At 38.6% G+C, this 22,897-nt stretch overlaps 1 protein-coding gene across 5 annotated transcripts in view; it reads right to left on the bottom strand.

Moving 5' to 3' along the window:
* The window catches only part of LOC150105383 (lisH domain-containing protein ARMC9-like), a 694,238-nt gene that overhangs the window by 83,444 nt on the left and 587,897 nt on the right, over nucleotides 1–22,897 (bottom strand). For all 5 annotated transcript variants that reach the window (XM_090394755.1, XM_090394754.1, XM_090394756.1 and 2 more), the window contains exon 24: nucleotides 11,965–12,079. In XM_090394755.1, coding sequence (XP_090250881.1) covers nucleotides 11,965–12,079 — 115 coding nt within the window. The remainder of the gene's footprint in view (nucleotides 1–11,964; nucleotides 12,080–22,897) is intronic.

Below are 22,897 nucleotides of genomic sequence, written 5' to 3'. Positions count from 1 at the left end.
TGAATTGGCTTTCCAGACTGGACATTGACCTGTAGCTGTTCTATATTCCTTTTGCCATAAGAATAAATAAATAAACCGTGAGTATAGCATCAATGGACATACCAGCGCTCAACGAGCAAGTGGTGGCCAACCACAAGGCATTGAAAACCAGGGTTGACGTAGAATGTTCATCAGGCTCATACAGACCAACTGTGGCATAAATCACATCCATTTCAATGTTGGAGATCCAGCATCAGTGAGTGAACGCTACAGTGTACTTTGCATACCATGAGCTACAGGTGCCAATGCCCTGATTGTGTACCACTGTTGACAGCCCGTCATTATGCACTGCACCTTACCTGGTGTCAATACCATCAAAACTTGTCCTCTGCAGAGTGGACCAGAGTCAGGTGGTTTGATGAATCCCCATTATCAATTGTACTGAGCTTATGGGGGGGGGGGTGTCAACAGCATGAGGCCATGGGTCCCGTCATCCCAAGTCAGCTGTTCAAAGAGGTGATAGATCTTTGATGGTTTTGGGGAGCTTTCATGTGACATATTAGGTCCCTTAGTTTGTCTAGAGAGGTCCTTAAATGCTACAAACTACCAGAATGTGCTGGTTGATCATCTACATACTTTCATGGCCTTCACGCATCCTGCATCCGATGGTCTGTTTCAGCAGGACGATGCAGCGCCTCACTAAGCAGCAACTACCCAGCCATGGCTCGAGGAACACACATCTGAGTTTGGGACCATGTAGTGGCCTCTAAGGTCCCTGGATTTTAATCCAACTGAATCTCTCTCTAGGATGCCTTAGAGCGAGACATCAGATCAATCCAGGACTGACATCTAAGGTGCAGTTGTGGCAATGCTGCAACAGGCATGGCTAGAATTACCTCCAAGAGTATGGGCTGTTATTCACACTAGAGGAGGACTGACATGCTATTAGGTAGGTATCTATAATGTTTTGTTCAGTGAGGGTGTGTGTTTGTATATATATATACACACACACACACACAGTTTTTTTTTTTTAACCTAATCCAGAAATCCAACTCTCATCATCATCATCAATTTTCTGGGTATTTATCTTCAAGGGAAGTACAGGATACAGTACTACATAATTATTGATATTACTAATCAGTACTACATTATTACTAATCTCATATCAACAATTTTCTTCCAAATTAGTCTATTACTTGCCGATACTCCAATACTGTTATATCTAATATTTTGGTCTTCTACGGCACCTCTAACTGAGCTGACTGAATCAATCCACCTGATCTTGGTCTTCCTCAGTGTCTGTTTCCAGGTAAGGCTCCAGTCTTGTCATCAAACACCTGTTATTATTATTATTGTTGTTGTTGTTGTTGTTAAGAAAGATCTCCAGGGAGTCAGGGACTCCTTGAAGGAGGGCACATACTACACATACACACACCAGCTGACATACCTGTTCTTGAATTCATTCACACTGATAGCACACACAACATTCAGTGGCAATCCATTCCAATCATGCACAACTCTATGAAAGAAAAATCTAGCTCTAACTCCCTTCTTAACAATATTCATTCTCAACTTCCTCATGTCCTTTCACCATCCTCCATAAAATGAAAAATTCCATCTACTGAATTCCTGTATGATCCTTTCAGAAGTTTGCAACACTCAATTGTAACACTCCTTTTTCTTCTGTTGGTTAGTATCTGCAGTCTACAAATTCTCAATCTCTCTTCATAATCAATATTCCACAATCCTGATATCATTTTTAATACTCTCCTATGTGCTCTCTTCACTGTATCAATCACCATGGAAACCAGGAGACCAGACCCGCACATAGCAGTCCAAGTGAGCCCTTATCAAGGTCTCACTTGGACTTATCTTGTAAAGAGGCAAAAATGTCTTCCTTATCTTTTACACATCAAAGTTCTTTCAGCATTGCAATTATCCTCTGAGTTTTGCTAACCTTTCTTCTCCTATTCCATTTAAGTGAGCATTCCACCTTAGATTAGCCTTGCTCACATATTCTTGAATGCTAACAATGTCAAGTTCCTTCCTAATATATTCATTTTGAATATGATTCTGCCAATGATGCCATCTGTTCAGGCACTTAATTATTCTTCTCTGAACTCTCATATAAATTTTATATTTGCTAGAAAACCAAAAATAAGCAATCTATACCCTCTCCCCCCCCCCCCCAAGATAAACTTGGAAACAGAAAAGGACAACAAACTAACTTGCCTAGACATCTTGTGCTCCCACTCTTCATCAGGTGAACTAACTACTCCTGTTTATCACAAACTTACCTTCATCAGCTGCTACATAAAACAGTAATCTGCTTACAATCCTTCTCAAGCAGTCACAAGTCACTTCCTGGAATCATAAAAACTCTTACACATCATGCTCATATTGTAATACTCTAAAACAGGACTGTCCAACCTTCGGTAATCCGAGGGCAGCAACAAAAAAAAATATTTATCGGAGGATCGCATCCAGAATAATAAATGCAGTACATATATTATGTACTTTGGAACAAAACAGTGCAAGAACGCTTCTTTGACACATCTACTATTTGAAAAACACGTGGGTATATAGTGATGTAAAAACACCAAATAAAATTACCAACATCGAGATTATTGATTAGTGATAGAATTAAAATATCTAATATGTACTCGATTCAAATTGTTATTTTATTTTTTCGCTCGTGAAAATCAAAACCTACAGGCTGCATACAATCGTACCAAGCGATTCATCCAAGCGACGGCTGGCAGGCCATATTTTGGACAGCTCTGCTCTAAACCATAAGATTTCAGGCAAGAACTTCGACATCAAGTGTATTAGGCAACTGAATGGCTTCTCAGAATGAACTATACAACGTGTTTTTGATTCCCACAAGCCCATCTCAAACAACTGAAAAACAATACAGAAAGTTCCAATTTCATACATTTCTGAACAATTTCAAGAATCCTTAAAAAATTACAATCTAGTGGCTATATTTACACCTATTAACAAACTTGCTTCTTAGTTTCCATCTTTTAAAGATAATTGACAATCTCTTTTTCTTCCTATGAAATTCCTTGTGAGCCACCTTTACCACTCCAGACAAACTGGGCATTCTGTTAAAAAAATATTACATGGACACCAGTTTTAAATCATTAATAAGAAATCTGGCAGTACAACACAGAATTTATACTGACTACAGTATCCTCTGGTCTGAAGCATGCTTACTCCGTTGGCATTGCTTCAACTTCAAACATTTGTTTAACCACCTTACCGGCCATTAAAGATCAAATACGCACCCTTCAAAAGCTTCGTATCCATGGAAATCTGGACATATATATACGTCCTAGCTGGTAGCGTGGTTAAAGCATGAGTGCTGAAACCCTGCTCCATTGTCTTAACCTGAATCAGAATGACTGCCTCTCTTTACAAGAGATAGGAAAGCGTCATTCAAACATCAATTTTTTTATTTTTTTTTATTTTTTAATTTAATGCAACTTCTGTCAGCTATTCACATTGTTTTGTTTATACCATTGTGCACCTTAAATCCATTGTTTGTGTTCCACCTTATAATCCACTAGCATTTAGCCAATGATGATGACTTGTAATAATTTTCAGATTGAAATATCTGGCTATTAAAGTTTGATATTTTATTGATTCTTATCCTTGTGTTCATATGTTATTCAATCTTACCTATACGGCACAAGTATCTCTTTAACACCAGATATGTTACATTTGTTTATATGTCACTGATCCATTTTGCATCTTTCACGATTAAATTTACTTGTTCTACTAATCATGCTTTTGTACTTATTCCATCATTCCAACTGTTTGCTAACTATGCTCCAAAAATTCTGTATAATCATTTTCAAATAAATAAGTCACTTCCTCAGTTTTCATTAATCATTCAGTTAGGATCACTATCGCAAGTATCCTATACTATTACAGGGATCCTTATCTAACTACTGAGAAGGCCAACAATTAGCTAACTAGAAATCTTGTTACGATGAATGAATAGAATTTCTTTTTTTTTTTCCCCTGCCACTTCAGCATGATGGTGATAGCATATCAAACTACAAAAATCACCTGATCAGTTTAACGCTATATAAATAATTTTATTATTATTATCATTATTATTCAGGCCTCCATGGAGTCAAAAGACTCATCATGGGAGGTCCTTTCTAAGAAACACAAGTCTATCCAGACTCATCAAGGGTGGTCCCTCCTAGGAAACACAAAATCTATCATACCACTCCTTAAATGCATTGACCGTTCTCACTACTCCATCAGGCAATGCATTCCATGGTTCAACCACGCTACATGCAAAGAAACCCTCATCCTCTTTCTCACAGTTTCTTTTAGTAACTTCCAGGGATGACCCCCTTGTCATGACTCCTTCCCGCTGTTCAACCAAGTGAAAGAACTCCCCAGTGTCAACCCTGTAACCACCTCTCAACAGTTTAAAAGTCTCAGTGATATCACAGCACATAACAGGAGGGCTATAATTGCGAATGACTTTATGCGTGGGTTATGTATGACGAGTGGTGTGGAATTTGTGGATGTGTGGAGTGAGTTTGATGGGCGAAAGGATCTATATAAGATGGATGGCTTGCATTTGAATGGTTACGGTGTAAGAAGACTTGAGAAAGTGTTGCTGAATGTAGTGGATGTGCAAATTCAGGGAAACTAGATTTGTTGGGGGGGGGGTAGAGATACAGTCCTTATGGAGGCAGTTGAATGTAAGAATGAATATAATATGCCAGAGCAAATAAGGACAACAAATCTGAGTGGGATAGTTAATATAAGGCATCAAGGTAGGGTTGGGGCTAATGGGGGTCTTAAATTCATGTACACTAATACTAGGAGTATTAGGAACAAGAAGGAAGAGTTTTTGGCTATGGTTGGCACTTCCAGACCACAGGTTATAGGTATTAGTGAAACATGGCTGACTGTAGATGATATAACTAGTGGGATTGAATGTGATGGGTATAGTGTGTTCAGGAATGACAGAGAGAATAAAATGGGGGGAGGAGTATTGTTGATGATAGCTGATGAGCTCCAGCCAAGGAGAATAGAAGTTGAATTCCAGGATAGAGAAAAGAGCACATTTGAGGCCATTTGGTGTGAGATTGTGGCTAGCAGAACTAAATATACAATTGGGTGCTGCTATAGACCAGGTGATGGAAAAGATGGTGGTGACAGTATGCACAAGCAAATAGAAGAAATGGGTGGAAGGAGGGTGATTATTATGGGAGATTTCAACTATGGTCGCATTGATTGGAGTGAGGAGAGGACACACGGGAGGAAGGAACTGGATTTTATGCGGTTATTAAGGGATAACTATCTGCGACAGCATGTAATGGAAAATACTAGGGGTCAGAGAGTGCTTGACCTAGTAATTACATCTGAGGATTTGGCTGTAACAAATATGACCACATTGCCACCAATCGCTGAGAGTGATCATAGGGTCTTAACTTGGGAGGTGGCTAAAGGTGTAGAATTTTCAATTAAGACAGGGTACATGTGGAATTATCGGGCTGGAAAGTATGACAAGCTTAGGAGTTTGATTGGTTCAGTGCCATGGCATGTACAACTGCAAGGACTAGAAGTTGATAGTGCATGGGAGGTAGTTAAGAAGTGCTTGCATGAAGCAATGGCTGACTGTATACCTAGAGTCCGAATAATAAATCAGGTAGGGGTTAAATGGATGAATAACACCATTAAGCTTGAGTTGCAAAAAAAGAAACAACTATGGAGGGAATTTAAGGAGAAGGGTGACCGGCAGGCACATGAACGGTATAAAGCGCAGGCCAGAAGGGTGACGAGTGTGGTAAGAAAAGCAAAAAAGGATTACGAAAGAACATTGGCCATGCAGGCTAAAGAGAATCCTAAACAGTTTTTTAGATATGTAGCAAGTAAAAGGAAAAATGTACATGGCAGATTGATTTTAAAGAATGCCGATGGTAGGGAGGTAACTGAATCAGTTGAGATAGTTGAGTTACTGAGTGAGCACTTTGCAAAAGTATATCATCCAGGTGGTGACATTGCAGAAACGAATAAACCAGTAGATTATACGGGAATTGTGGTTAATGAAGTGGAGGTGAGTAGTCTATTGCATAACCTCAATGTCAATACATCTGTGGGATTGGATGGTATACCAGCTCTTGTTGTACGAGAAGCAGCTAATGAATTGTCAGTGCCCTTGACCATTTTGTTTAATTTGAGTCTCGGGTCTGGGTTAGTCCCGAGCGGGTGGAAAGAGGGGAAAATAGTTCCACTGCATAAAGGTGGTTCCAAGACTGCTGTTGTAAATTACCGACCGATTAGCATATCAGGAATCATTGTCAAGGTCTTAGAGAAATTAGTCAAGAAAAGAATACAGGATTGGATAGATGAAAATGGGATATTGTATGGGGGACAACATGGTTTTGTGAAGGGTAGATCATGCCTCAGTAACTTGCTCACGTTTTATAACACAGTGACGGCTGAACTGGATAGGGGTAATGGGTTTACAGTGATACTACTGGACCTTGCCAAGGCCTTTGATAGGATACCACATGGAACCCTAATCAGTAAACTGGAGCAGATGGGTATAGATATAGGGTTGGTGAGATGGATAAGAGGGTGGTTGAAGGAGAGATATCAAAGAGTGGTTTATTCAGGAGTGGAGTCTAAAAGACGTCTTGTGACTAGTGGAGTGCCACAGGGCTCTGTTCTTGGACCACTGCTTTTCAATTTGTTCATCAATGATATTGGAAAGGATCTGAGAGGAAGTGTTCACTTGTTTGCTGATGATGCAAAGTTGGGTAGAGCAATTGTGAGTGCACAAGATGTCAAAATTTTACAGGATGATTTGGATAGTTTGGAGGACTGGGCTAGAAAAAATGGATGTCAATTTAATGTGGCAAAGTGTAAGGTTATGCACTTTGGGGTGAAAAGAATAGCAGCAGTATATTGCATTGGTGGAATCATACTCCAGGAGATTGATGAGGCCAGGGATTTGGGAGTGTTGGTGGATAGAGAGTTGAAGTTTAGGGGGCACATTGCAAAAGTAACTAAAACAGCTCACCAAATCACTTGGCTTATGAAAAATACTTTAACATGCAGAGACGAACAAGTTGTTGTTCCTCTGTATCGAGCCTTGATAATATCCCATCTGCTTCTGTGCTCAGCTATGGGCACCAGGGTTTCTTCGTGATGGGGAGGAAGTGGAGAGGGTCCAGAGACGAGTGACCAAGATGATAGCAGGTCTGTGGAATGAACCTTATGAGAATAGGTTGAAGATTTGTGGGTTGCAGAAATTGGACGATAGGCGAAGGAGGGGTGATATGATTGAGACATTCAAATTACTGAAGGGTTTTTATAGGATTGATCCAGAAGATATTTTTGAAAATATGACTGGTGGTGGGAGGACTAGGGGCCATGCATGGAAACTGGGCAAGAGCATGGTTGACAAGGGTGTTAGAGCTAGGTTCTTTACTTGGAGAGTGGTAAATGATTGGAATAAGCTTCCAGAGTCTGTTGTGGGTGCTACGACCGTGAATGAGTTCAAGGCAAGGTATGATAGATACTGTGTGAATGTTGAATAGTTGTTCTTGACATGATGTTAGGGCCTCCCTCGATGAGTCTGTCGACTCCTTGGAGTTTCCTGGAACAATAATAATAATAATAATAATAATTCTTCTATCCACCAGACTCTGTAGTCCACACTCCCTCAGCCGATCCTCATAACTAACATTGATGATACCCTTTCCTCAGTTAATTTATCCCCTTCAAATCCTGGGGACCAGATCCGACAACAATAGTCAAAGTGTGGTCTGATCAGAATCTTATACAACAGAATGATAACCATTTTATCTCTACAGGTCAGTGTCCTTCTCATTACTGCAGCAATCCTCTGTGTTAACTTCACTACCTTTGCAATATGTCCCCTAAATTTCAGGTTTCTGTCAATCACCAAACCCAGATCTCTTGTCTCTCCTACATCCTCCAGTTTAACTCCTCCCATAGAGTATGCAGCGTCCCATCGATGTGGCCCAAACCTCAAGACCTTACATTTTTTGCATTAAACTGACACACCCCATTCATTTGCCCACCTACCTAGCTTATTCAAATCCTCTTGCAGGGCTACCACATCTGCACTATTACTATTAACCCTTCCCAGCTTTGCATCATCCGCAAACAACCGAACATCCCCTTGCAATCCATGGACAATGTCATTGATATAAAGGTTAAACAATATAGGCCCCAGTACTGAGCCCTGTGTAACCCCCACTTGAAACATTCTGCCTGTTTGATACTGCTCCACCATACACAACTCTCTGATACCTATCGGACAGCCAATACTGAATCTAGTTCACAAAACTGACATCCAGACCCATGTGCTGCAACTTGAATATCAGCTTATCATGTGGCACCCTGTCAAATGCCTTTGCTAAGTCTAGGAAAATGGCAGTATATGCCTTTCTCTCATCTAATGCTCTTGTAACTTTATCATAAAAGGCTAGCATATTGATAAAACAAGAGCGCCCCTTCACAAATCCATGTTGACTCTCACAGATAACATTACCCTCATCTGCCCAATGCTGTATATGATCCCTCACTACTTTCTCCAAGATCTTACTAACTACTGATGACACATAAACTGGCCTATAATAAGACACTTCCAGTCTGCTAATGCCCTTGTGCAATGGCACTATCTTACCTTCCTTCCATTCCATGGGCACCTTTTCTGCAGCTAGACTTTCATTGAATAGCCAGGTCAAGGGCACTCTCAGTTCCTTAGCACATTCTCTCAAAATTCATGGTGAAATACCACCCAGTCCTACAGCTTTACTAACATCCCGAGTACTCAGTATGTGAAACACACTCTCCTCCTGCACCTCTAAACCTCGAACCTGCCCAATCCCTCTAGTATTCAAATTGACTCCTCCAGGATGAAATACTTCAATAAAGTGTTCATTGAACAATTCCACTATGTCCTCCGCATCAGTTACTCCATTCCCATTTTTATCCCACAATGTCATTCTTAAACAGTATTTCTCCTCCTACTGGCCACATAGCTAAAAAATTCCCTAGGATTTTCCTTGGATCTAAGGGCCAATCTTTTCCAGTTTCGCCTTCCTTACCATAATGGTCACTCTTCTGGCTTGTGTCTTATATTCTTCATGCATCTTCTCTTCACCTGTCTCCTTATATCTCTTCCATAGCTTCTTTTTCGCATGTAGCTCCTGTTTATTATTGTTTGTCATCCACTTTACTCCAAATTGTGTCTGCTTCTTCACTTGAGGAATACAGCTTACCATTGCTGCTAACAAATATTCCTTCACAATTTCCCAAGCACTAATGATATCCCGGCCTTACAATTCCTCCCTCCACATAACTTCCCCAAGTTGACGTCTGAGACTATTATAATCACCTGCTTTATAATTCCACATATGTTCCCGTCTCTTTGATATTCCTGCATGTCTATTCATTTACCAAGTCAAAACCATATGATCACTCTCTCCAACTGGTGGGAGAGATGTCATCTCAGTTATAATTAGCTCTTCTGATGCTATAACCAAATCCAAAACTCTTAAACCTCTTGTTCCCTCTGTTACATGTTGCTTAAGACATTTGTCCCTCAAGAATTCTAAAAATTCCATTCCCTTATTGCTACATGCATCTTCCTTTCCCCAATCTATACTGCTGTAGTTAAAATCTCCCATAACAATCGTTCTTCTTGCACTTGCCACACTCAACTGTCTCAACATCTCCTGGTCCTCACCGTCTGTGCTCCTTGGTCTGTAGCAACACCCCACTAAATATCCAGTCTTGCCCACCTCCACCTCACACCATATGCTTTCAAAATCCTTAGTGTCAGTGTCTTCCAAAGCCTCCACTCTTAGAGGACATAAGTCATCACTTATCATAAGCAGTACTCCACCACCACGCTTTTCTTTCCAGCCGAAAAATGCTGTACCCAGCAACTTCTATTCCTGTTATTATATCCTCTTCTGTCAACCACGTCTCTGTGATCCCAATAATCTTTGGTCAGGCTGATGCTATCAGTGCCACCAATTCCTCTCCCTTTCCTGGCATTGGTATAAAGGATAAAAATGCCATTGTTTCTATACCAAGCATTATCCCCTCTAGACTCCACTGGGCTCAGCGTTACCTGATGTCGTCCCCCTTCTCCAAAGTACCCATTTCTACAAGAGGCTACCCCTGCTACCATCCACACTGGGACACTAACTCGTTCAGAACAGCAATCTCTCCAGATGCCTACGTTCTTCCTCATTCAAATGCAGGCGGTCTCCCGCATACAATTCCTCTCTGCTCTGAAACGCACTCCAAGTATCCACATATTCAAATCCTGTCTTCTGACACATTCTCGTTATTATGCCATTCAATATCACCGCTCTTCTGCTCAGCTGGACATTATCATACCTAAGCTAAACACACACTATCTTTCCTCTCTGTGTCTTCTTTCATACAGCCTCAAGCAAGAATCTCATATCTCTCGCTGCCCTATTTACACCACCATTCGTTTGTTCCCACCATCACAATCATTGCATCCACCCGTTCACCTCTCGTAATTGCCATAGCCACACTTTCTATCGTTCCTCCTGGCAAACACTCCTAGCACATCCTAGCTTGAACACCATGGATCATTGAGTCCCCATACATTACACCTGTTACCACCATATTCCTCGATTGCTCACATGCATTCCTCACTCTCTCTCTCTCTCTCGTAACAGTTTCTCTCTATGCTCCCCCTACTTACCTGCCTTCCTGACATCACTCTATCTCTAGTCCCTGTGCTCCCTTGCATTCCTGTCATTTCCTTCTCTCCTGCTGTTTCCATTCTTTCCTCTTCTATCATTCCTATATCGGACACTCATTCCTTCTCTTCCATGTATCCTATTCTCACCTATTCTATCATTCATACAATCTCTCATTCCCTCTCTTCTACTGTTCCCATTCTCTCCTCTTCTATCACTCCCATAACTCTCTCTCATTCCCTCTTTTATACTGTTCCTATTCTCTCTTCTTCCCATAACTCTCTCTCAATCCTTCTTCTCTACTATTGTTCCTATTCTCTCCTCTTCTCTCATTCCCATAGCTCTCTCTCACTCCTCCTCTGATTCGCCTTGCATTCGTCTTTTCCATTCGCTTAATTTCATCTTTCATACTTCTCATCTCATTCCCCAAACATTCCACTTGCTCTTTTTTATCTCATCTATCTCTCTCTCTGTAAGTCAGCCATTCTTGTTTGCCAGTCATCCTCCCAATTGAGACTATCTCCTAAAATTTCAGAATCATTCAACCTTTCCATACTCCCCACTTTTATTATTTTATTCATATTTCTCTTGCCCTCTATCATACCCGTCATCTCTCTATGTGGAGAATCTCCCGTCTCTGACTCAACGTGGTCAGTTATGGTCATTTCTAAATCACCAAGTTCCTCCCATTGCTGCATTTTGTGCATATACGTTTCCCCCCTTCTTTCTCCTACCACATATACAATCGCCAGAACGTATACATTCCGCATGCTACAAAATCCTGTATGATATCGTCCAAAATGGAGTCCTTAAATGGGGTGGGGGGGACTTGGCGATATGCCATTTGTAATTTTAACTGCCGCAGCCACCATTATTTAAAATAGTGTCGGTAATTAGTGTCAAAAAATAAATGCTAAACAAGTATCAGGGAGTATAACTATAAGAAAAAGTACAAATAATTTCAAACAGAACATTTAAGTACACTAGATATAAATAAATAAATAAAATGAAATAACTAAATAATGAAAACTTATCCTTCGTCTTGTCTTCCACCATTATGCATTCGATTCCGACCCCGTCTTCTTGGTAACCAAAATATCGTGACAACAACTAGCTTCAAAAAACAACCACTGACGGACACTCGTATTCCAGAAAACAACTTAGCACTACAAAAACGTAGAAAAAATGGACCACACAATATTATATACTTAAAAACAGCTGTACTCACTTTAAACCTTTGATGTTAACTGCAGCCGGGTTGGGACTACTGACTGCTTCTACTAAAGTCTTTGATGGTTCTCCTGTTATTTTCCTCACAAGCTCAGTTGCTTCAAAGTCCAGTTCTGAGGATCAGTAAAATATTTGCAACATGTTATTAAAATGGTGAGGAACATCTTAAATGTTATAAAGAGTTTATATCCTTCTATTAGGCTTGTGAACTTCATTATATAAAAAAAAAGCATAATTTTTGTTCATTTTAACACTGAATATCTCTTTCTCTTTTACTAGTACAAAAATATTAAGAGTGTAATCCATCATAATTAGAAGACACAAAAATTAATGAAAAAAGGATGGCTGATGTTTTATAAAAGCTGTGCTGTTATATGACATAGTACATATGGGAAATGGAGAATAAAATACAACAAAAAGTTAGCAATAATTTCAACATTTCATCAGAATTAGGATAATTGCAACACAATGATCACAGCAAAAACATACCACCACAAACAACAAACAAACCCATTTTCTCTTGCATGTGAGGCTGTATGACCTGTCATGAGCAAGAACTTGTTTGAAACCTAATTAATACTCTGTAGTAGCCTAGTTTCCAATCAACAATTTTCTTACTCATAATGTGTTTATTACATGTCAGAATAATGATTTAATTAGTTCTTACTTTTTGATCATTTAATACATTCCAAACTAATCTAAACCAACAATTCTTAAATCTTGGCTTTCCATTAGATATTTTTCTTAACAATTTTGTTTCAAATACCTGTAATGCAATTTTTCATCTCCTACTCTGCTTACACATTCATGAATATTAAAAATATCAACTTCTTTTCTGTTATCTTCATGTTTAATTTAGTTATGTTACTTATATCATCTATTCCCTCTCCTAATTTCTCTGTGAACTCTTTAATATCTGTAAAGTTTTTTCACTTGGTATACTATAAATTAAAGATGACAAGAAATTATATTCTTGGGTTAATCCTTTGTACAAGTGTAAGCAAACAAAGTTTGCACATGAAGTTACTTCACGAATGAACTATTTGTATGTGGAGGCGGATGACTTCACATCAGTCTATCCTCATTATTTCAGCATCCTCACTTTCCCTTGAGGGGGGAACCAATGAAAAGGTGAGCACTGGATGTTGCAATGAAGAGAAATGATTGGAGTCAGTAGCTCCAATCTTATTATTAATAAATAATAATTTATTATTAAAAAATTCTTGACTCCATGGAGTCAAAAGACTCACTTCAGGTTTCACTCAACAGAAATGTATCTGCCAAACTGTACTTAAATTCATTCACATCACGTTCATGATACATTTCACTCATTAACTCTATATAAAATAATAATAATAATAAACTACTCCTGACTCATTTTCTGTCAATACACTCATACAGCTTTTAGAAATGGCCTTTTATTCACTCTATCCACTCAATATGTAATCTCTCTCTCTGCCACTCTATAAATCAATCTCTTCATTAACTTAAAAGTTTCTATCATATCATCTCATCCCATCTCACCTGATTCACTAAACACCGCCACCTACATTTTCTCAGCCATTCATAATACCTAACATTTCAGACTCCTAATATTGCCTTAGTTATCTCTGGACCCTTTCTAGTTTCCTCATAACAACATACACTGAGTAACCAAATCAGCACATAATTTTGTGTCTGTAAGGCAAGGATTGGCAAACTATGGCCCATGGGCCTGATTCAGCCTGCCACCTATTAGTGTATGGCCAGCAGGGGCGAATTCTCCATGCTTGCTGCGCAAGCTCATTACTTGAGAAAGAAGTAATATTTATTTGTTAATAAATGCATGCATTTATAAGCATTCCATTTAGGCTTTTATTTTTGTAGACAGAAGAAGTCTTAAGCTTGTGCGGCAATAATTGAGCTTTGCATTATGTATCAAAGGCCGATGCTTGCTCGTCTAGTCAAAGCAATCTTGGCTTACTCGGTTGTGGGAGCTTCTGGTCCTCGCTGCAGCACTGTGATTTCATGCATGCACATAGCCATTTCCGCTCTCTTCACGTCGTCTTAAACACAAGCCATACGAAGTCAAAGTAGCTCTAGCCAGTAAGCTTCAGCCAGCCTTTACAAGTATGCATGTTGCTTGGGAAAATTAAGTTACAACCAACTTTTTATGATGATGTTATTGACCAGTTCACATAAAGAAGAACCATAGGGTAGAATTTGTATTCAAGTAGCTAAATTGAAAAAGATAGAATATCATTTGTAAAATAAATGTTGTATTTGTATGATTAAATGTATATAAATTTCTAAATATATAGTTTTAAATGGTCAGTAATTCATTATTCCGCTAATCAGACTTCGATCACGCCTCTCACTCCCTGAATGATAACAAGAGCAAGCTTGAATTTCAAGACAAGCATTCGCCCCTGATGACCAGCAAGCTAAGGATGGTTTTCAAACAAATTTCATGGCAGAATTATGAAATTGGTATTTCAGTATCCATAGAGTATTGTCTATCGTTCCTGTCCTGTCACATGGATACTTCCAGCAGTGACTATATATTGCACCCCATAGGTGCGTGCTGCTGCCGACGCCACTCGCATTCATGCTAACTTGACAGTATTTTGAGTGCCATGCTTTTTTATTGGTGAATATTATTATTATTATTTTGTGATACCACAAGGAATCCAAAGACTCATTGAGGGAGGGCATCTACTCTATAACTCACCGTCTCCACCAACTACCACCACCATCATCATCATCTACACCAACGCCATCTACTGCCCACCACCCACTACTAGTATTTTTATGCCTGTAAATTGTGTGTGTGTGTTCTGAAGGCCGATTTGTCTATAATGTGGGATGAAAAAACTGAGTTTCTGCCAGAAAAGACCCTGCTATCTCCATATAAGATCAGTTACCTCATCTTCAATTGAAAAAAATCCATATAAGGATTCCTCCCATCATGATGAGAATCGAATTTAGAGCTTTTCCAATCAAAGAGTGCAACACACCACCATTCTTCCAATTGCACTACAGAGGCAACCAAAAAAACCTAGTAGAGCAGGCTTTTTTTTTGATAATAAATGCATGAACTACTGAATATAAACTTTGTTTCTATTCAGTAGTTCAGAAAGAAATTTTCTAAGAATAAATACGTATCCTTGTTACAGATCAGCCTTATCTGGTGAGCATTTGCAATCAATTTTGATAATAGGGAACACTAACTTTGAACCCTAGTTAAGCATAAGATATGTCTTTCTCTTCAAATACAGAAGAAATAAAGCATATTCCTATCCCTTATGTGCAAGGCATTAGTGAACACATAGCAAAAGTTTTAAAACCACTAAATATTTTTGTTGCCTTTCGACCAATCAGAAAAATCTCCACCTTTCTCACTTCTCCAAAGGACAAGCTTCCACATCTTAGTTATCCAGGTGTCTACCAGATTCCTTGCTCTTGTGGGTTATCTTATTTCGAACAAACAGGAGGATCTGCTTTTATTCAGTTAGAAGAACACCAGTCTTATATTCAATACCTTGAACCTGAACAGTCTGGACTTGCAGAACAGGCCATCATCACTAGACATAGAGTTCATTGGAACAAGACAAGAGTCCTTCACAAAAGTCGGTTCCTCATGGAATGGCTTTATAAAGAAGCATGTGAAACTTTACTTCACTCTCCTAACTTAAATGGATCTGATGGTCTACGTCTATCCCCTTTGTGGGAGATAGTACTTTATAAATCAGCTAATCTTTCCTAATTTTTTTAATTGTGTATATATATATATATATAATTTATTTATCTTTTTTTAAATAAGTTAGGAAATTTATTGACTTTTTTTAGTTATCTTACATTAGCTACTTAGGTGGTGCCTTTTGGAATTGTCAGTTATTGTTTAATTAGCTTTATACATGTACTGAAGATGCCTGTGATACTCAGGCGAAAATTTTACTAATAAATAATATTTTACGTTAGTTAATTCCATTATTATAATTTTAATTAATATGTCTACTCACGGTATTTCCTTACTGAAACAAACTTAAAATAAAAGACCTATCCCTCTGCAAACTCATACTGAAGATGAGAGACTTCAAAGAGTATTAATATTATCTTGACCGTTCTTGATCTTTTCAACTGTCTCCTCATTTCCTAACTAAGGTGAAAAGTAGCCTAATTGTAGTGTTATCAAAGCCTTGTCAAGTGGAAAAATAACTACCTTTTTCTTTCAATTTGGTGTCCTCTGAAACAGTGCTGTTATCTAAAGTGATAACATAACCACCTTAGTAATGTAGCTCCTATTTTTAACACCACACTATCACTATAATCCCCAAGTCTCTAGTTACATAGAAGCTAGATGCTTGGGGTTACAGGGAGAGAAACTTTTAAGTGAGAGCAACTTCCCAGTAACATAGCACTCTACTTGCAATATGAAATTTGCCATTTGAAATACATTCCCTTACACTTGGCAACACTGGACTGACAATTCACTGTCATATGTCAATAGAAACAGTCTGTTCAAACATGTAGAGATTCTGTGTCAGTTATATCTCTTAGCACTCCTCATAAAAAGATTTAGTCTCATTAGATAAATAACTGGATGTCACCGGGATAGCTGGATAGCCCATTCCTAATATCATTAATATACAATGATTTATTAAACAACATTGGCCTAATTATAGAACCCTATGGTACATCACTGCTTACCCTCCTTTCTTTAGAAGGAGAGTAACCGGTAGTGTATGAGCAGTGACATCACTTTTTGATTCTTGTCAGCTACTCTCCTATCCAAATCATAAGTTTATTTTGCATACTCATTCCTTTGTATAACAACACCTAATGTGAAATCTAGTCAAATGCCCTGACAAAATCAACAGCACTGTGGCGTAATCCATTCATGATTTCATGATTAATGAGTCAATCTATTGTGTAACATGAGCAGACTGCTACACCACACTATCCTCTATGGAAGATCTTAGTGCTGTCCACTTATTTTGGATCTAATAAGAAAACAATTTCTCAAATACCTTTATGACTAAACCAAACGATACTGAATGTCTCTAATCTAATCTTTCTACCTAGTCTTGCTCAACCAACCTTGTCTCACTCTCTTTCCACTAATTAGGAATCATGCATCTGCTAAAACTCAAGCTGAGCAAAGTCAGGAGCTTTGTTAACTCTTTCTTGCACATTACTTCAGCTTGACTCATCATCATCATCTCATCCACTTGGTAACGGGTTGATGAGAAGAAAGAAGAAAGGTTCTCCACTTATCTCAATCTTTGGCCATCTGAGTCATTACTCTATAGCTGGGCAGATGAGAATGTTCTTTCAGCAATTTTATCCAAGTACTTCTTGGTCTGCCTCTAGGTCATCTACCTCCTATACATCCATTTAGAGCTAAATATGACAATATATGAGGGGCCATTCTCTGGATGTGTCCAAACCATCTCAGCTGATGCTTAATGATTGTATCTATTATATCATCTGGGAAGTTGAAATCTATTCTGACTTGATCGTTAGTCTTGTGTTGCATACAGTGGGTGTTATTGATTTTTCTGAGGCATTTCATTTCAAATGCTTGAAGTTTCTTGATTGGTTGTTGAGTTAATCTCCAGGCTTCTGTAGCATAGATAGCTGTGGGAATGATAATTGTTTTATATAAAACAATTGTTAGTTTTAGACTTGTTGGGATTTTTTTATTTTTCCATATTTTATTTAGTTTATTCATGCTGGTCTAACCAAGGTTTAGTCTGTGTTTTACTGCTTCCATGTTGTTGAGGTTACTAGAAAGAGACTGCCAAGTTAATATTTATTAACTTGTTCAAATGGACGATTTTCGAGATTTATAGAAATATTTACTTCTTCTCTACCTATCTTCATTATTTTTGTTTTCTGAAGATTTATTTTCATACCATAAGTTTTTTTTATTACTATTATTATTATTATTACCCCAAGATCTCATGGAGTCAAAGACTCATCTGGGAGGTCCCTTTATCACACACTCCCCTACTCAAACCCTCTTTATACAGTTTCCAGGGATGACCTCTGGTTCTCCCCCAATCTCCCACTATTTTCTGTACAACTTCTCCAGCATTGATCCTATAACAACCCCTCACCAACTTGTAGGTCTCTATTATATCTCCCCTCTTCCTCCTGTCCACCAGACTCTGCAAATTACATCTTCTCAATCTTTCCTCATACTCAACATTCCAGAGGTCAGTTCCAAGGCGATTGACCTTAGTCAATCGCGTTGGGACCCTTTCCAACATCTCTTCATTTTTCTGAAAACCAAATGACCAAATCTGGGCACAATAGTCCATGTATGGACTAATCAAAGCCGTATACAATGGAACAAGAATCTCCCTACTTCTACACATCAGTGTCCTCCGCATCATTCCCAGAAGCATTTGTGTTGTCTTCACAATTTTGGCTATGTGTCCACTAAATTTCAGATCCTTATCTACTATCATCCCCAGATCTCTTATTTCTTCCACCTCCAACAATATATACTCACCAAGCATAAATTCTGCATGTCATCTTTGTTTTCCAAATTTTAAAATCTTACATTTTTCAACATTGAACTTGCATCCCCATTTCCGTGCCCAATCACTCAATTTATTCAAGTCTTCTTGTAAGGCCACAACATCTTCACTACTCTTCATGGTTCGTCCTAACTTTGCATCATCTGCAAACAACTGAATATCCCCATCCAAATCTTCACCTATATCGTTAATATACAAGTTAAACAGTAATGGCCCCAAAACAGACCCCTAAGGCACTCCACTAGTGACTTTCCTTTTTATAGATATTGCTCCCCACATACACAACGTTGATACCTATCAGATAGTCAGTCTCCAATCCAATGCACTAATCTAATATCCAACCCCATCTGCTCTAGTTTGACTATCAATTTATCATGAGGTACTCTATCAAAAGCCTTTGTGAATTCTAAGTACATTACTGTGTATCCTTCTCTGTCCAAGGAAGCAGTCACTTTATTGTAATAAGTAAGTAGATCACTAAAACATGACCTCCATTTAGAAAATCCATGCTGTCCATCAAAGATAATACCATTGTTATTATTTGACACCTCCAGGGAGTCCAAGACTCATTGAGGGAGGGAACCTACTCTACAACTCTCTCTCTGTCTCCCCCATCCAACTTCATTCACCAACCGCATCATCTACTGTCCACCACCACCACTAGTATTTTCACAGACAATCACAAACATCCATGCCCATGGCAGGATTCGACCCCGCAGCCTTTTGGCTGGAGAGTGGATACGCTAACCACTCAGCCAACCATTCTGGCCAGAGTTGAGTTGACAACATTGTTGTCAACCCAAATCTGGATCCTAGTTCTCACAAGCTTCTCCAACAACTTAACCACAACACCTGACACACAGATAGACCTATAGTTTGATGCTTGAGTTTGATCACCTCATTTATGAAGTGACACAATCTTGCCCTTCTTCGACTCCTTAGGAACTTGACCGAGTGCAAGACTCATATTAAAAAAATATGTCAAGACAGGTGTCAACTCCCTGGCACATTCCTTCAGAATACGTGGTGATATATTATCAGGTCCCACAGCCTTATTAGCATCTAGTTTACTCAGCTCCCCATACACCTCTTGCTCACTTACAGTCACTCTCTCCTCCCCCATCATCTACTGCTCTCACTCTCTCCATGAAGTCACATTCACAAGATTGAAATACCTTTATGAATTGCTCATTAAGTATCTTCACCACACATTCTGCAACAGCTGTCTTTATACCATTTTTTCCAATCAATATCATCCTTCCATAATCATTCTTTCTTTTGCTGGCTACATATCGAAAGTACTCCTCAGGATTCTCATTGGCTTCATTAGCTAACTGCTGTTCATACCTCTCTTTAGCTACCCTCACCAACCAAGTCACCCTCCTTGCCTAGTCTTTGTAGACCTCATGGAATTGGTTATTTCCACTTCTCTTATGCTGCCTCCACAATGCCCTCTTTATCTGTATTGCATGCTTAATCTCTTTATTCATCCATCTCACACCTACCTGATTTAACCTTCTCACCCTTGGAATACACTTAGAAACTGCATCTACTAGATAGTTTTTGAAAATCCCCCAAGCTGCATTGATCTCTTTTCCAGCTAACTCCTCATTCCATGCTACACCCGCAAGCTATCTCTTGAGCTCTTCATAATCACATCCATTGTAGTTCCACATATACCCTTTTCTCACAGAAGTCCTCACACTGCTGTCAACCACCCAGGTAATCACCTCATGGTCACTCTCACCAATTGGTGGATGATTTGACACCTCATTTATAATTACATCCTCAGATGAGATGACCAAATCCAAGACCCTCAATCCTTGCAGCCCGTTGTTACATACTGTCTGAGGTAGTTATCCCTGAAAAACTCAAGAAACTCATTTTCTTTACTTCCAGTTGCTATCTCATCATTCCAGTCTATATTGCCATGATTAAAATCACCCGTAATGATCACCGTTTTCTTATTTGCTTGACTAATTTGATTATACATTTCATTATCACCACCATCCACATTACTTGGTCTATAACAACATCCAACCAAGTATTTGATTCCATTCACCTCTATCTCACACCATACTGCCTAAAAGCCACTGGCACTATTTCCCCCTTGCATCTCTACTTTGTATGGACATAACTCTTTCTCTATCATCAATAGCACATCAATTATATGCTTTGATACTCTTTTTTCTTTGAAAGTATTTAAAATTTCAGAGGTTATCCATTCGTGATTTGGTCTTGCTGTTGTTCCAAGTATGTTTCGGGCAGTATTAATAATAATTTTTTTACTTTAATTCCACGTATTTTCTATATTATCATAGGTTAATCATCTAATCTCATTTCCTATTAGTGTTTGATAGTTGTCTTGCATAAATTTCTCTTTCAATTTTGACATGTCGATTTTGTTGATAAAAGCTCGTGCCTTGCGGTACTTAAATTTTAGTTTTATTTTTAACACAAGCAGTTCATGGTCAGTGTCAAAATCTGGAGTTTTTAAAGTTCACATTTTGAACTGATGATTTCCAGTTTCGTTTGATTAAAATGTAATCAATACAGTTCTTTGTTGTACCATCTGGTGAGGTCCATGTGTATTTGTGGGAAGGTCTATGGAAAAAAAAGGGTATTGCAGATAAATAGATTATTTGCTTTACAAAATTCTAGTACTCTTTCTCCTCTTGGCAACTCCAAACCTGCCCATCACATCCTCCATGCCTGGGGTGAACTGCTCAATCTTGGCATTAAAGTCTCCCATCACGATTAATATATCTTTCTTATCAGTCTTATCTATTAAATCTTGTAACTTATCGTAAAAAGTGTCGATTTCTTCATCTTCGTGTGACTGGTCGGGGCATAAATTTGAATAATTGTAAAGTGCACATTTTTCTCTTTACCTTTTAGTCTAATAGCAATCATTCTTGGGCCGTGGGGTTCTATGGCCATAACTGCATTTTGTAGTCTGTTATTCACTAAGATGGTCTCTATATATATTGTTCAGCTTGACTACTGTATTCAAATCTTTTACAACAGCTTTAATAATGCTTACTCATCTACCTCTATTCTTTCATTCATTTCTCCCCCTTGGCTTCCAAAGTGCATTAATGAGCTTGTCCTGAATAAAGTAAACTTAAATCTTAACAACATGGAGATATTTGCATCAAACACTTTCTTATCATCCACATTCACAAAGGATGTTCTTACATGGTTATTCTTGATTTTGCTTGCTACTTCATGATAAACTTCTCTCAGATTTCCATTGGCCTATTCTACTAACTTCTCTTCATAATCTGAATTTGCCTTCATTACCATTTCCATCATTCTCATGAGATGCAATTTATAATGTTCCTGAACCTCATCATCACCCTTCTCAAGATATTTGACTCATAACATTCTTTTTTTATGAAGTTATTCCTTTAAATTGCCATGAATCCATTTAACTCCCATGTAATTTATTCTCCTACTCTAGGGATGTCGCTAAATATAACTTTCTTCAGATGCCCTTTCGCTATATAATATAGCACCAAGGATTCCTTTATTGTGTAGTTTCTCAATCCTAAGCACTACTTATTTAAACTCATTCATTGATTAAGCACTCACAACCACCTCTGGAAACCTAGTCACCACTCTCCAAGCAAAAATCTAGTCCTAAAATCCTTGACACTCTTACACAACTTCACTAGTGACCACCTTGTTCTCTCCCTTCTTGCCGTGTACTGAACAATGTCTTCAGTGTCAATCCCATAAAACCCCTTTAATAACTTATATGTTTCTGTCATGTCTCCTCTATTTCACCTATCAACTAATTTTTTGAAGCCCACAGGCTGTCAATCTATTCTAATAGGGGGCATTCCATAGACCTGCCACAATCTTTTTCACTCACCACTGGATCCTCTCCACTTCCTCATCCCCATGGAATCCAGAGGTCCATATCTGTATGCAGTAATCCAAATGTGACCTCATTAAAGCCTTATACAGGGGAATAGACTCTCTATCTCTTAGTGTTAGTGTTCTTCAACAACCACATAATCTACCATGCTGTTATGGTTATCTTCACAATATGACCTCTAAACTTCAACTCTTTGTCTACAATCGCCCCCAAGTCCTTGGCATCATCAATTTCCTGCAGTTCAGTTCCATCAATACAGTGCACAGATTGTGATCTCTTCCCAAAGTGCATCACTTACACTTGGCTACATTAAACTGGAAGCCAATTTACCTTTGCCCATACTACTAATCTATTTAAGTCCTCCTGCAAGATTTCTGCATCACCAACATTTACCATTGCTCTTCCCAGTTTAGCATCATCTGCAAACAACCGAGTATTTCCTGTATCACTGATATAAAAATTAAATTAAACAACAGAGGACCAAGTACTGAGCCCTGTAGTGCATCTCTAGTCACTTTTCT

This window comes from Typopeltis vanoorti, chromosome 6 (assembly GCF_054136105.1).
Source record: "Typopeltis vanoorti isolate ZY-2024b chromosome 6, IOZ_Tvanoo_1.0, whole genome shotgun sequence".
Classification (NCBI taxonomy): Eukaryota; Metazoa; Arthropoda; class Arachnida; order Uropygi; family Thelyphonidae; genus Typopeltis; species Typopeltis vanoorti.
The sequence above is the reverse complement of the archived record's forward strand: the minus strand, read 5'-3'. Positions and strand labels throughout refer to the sequence as shown.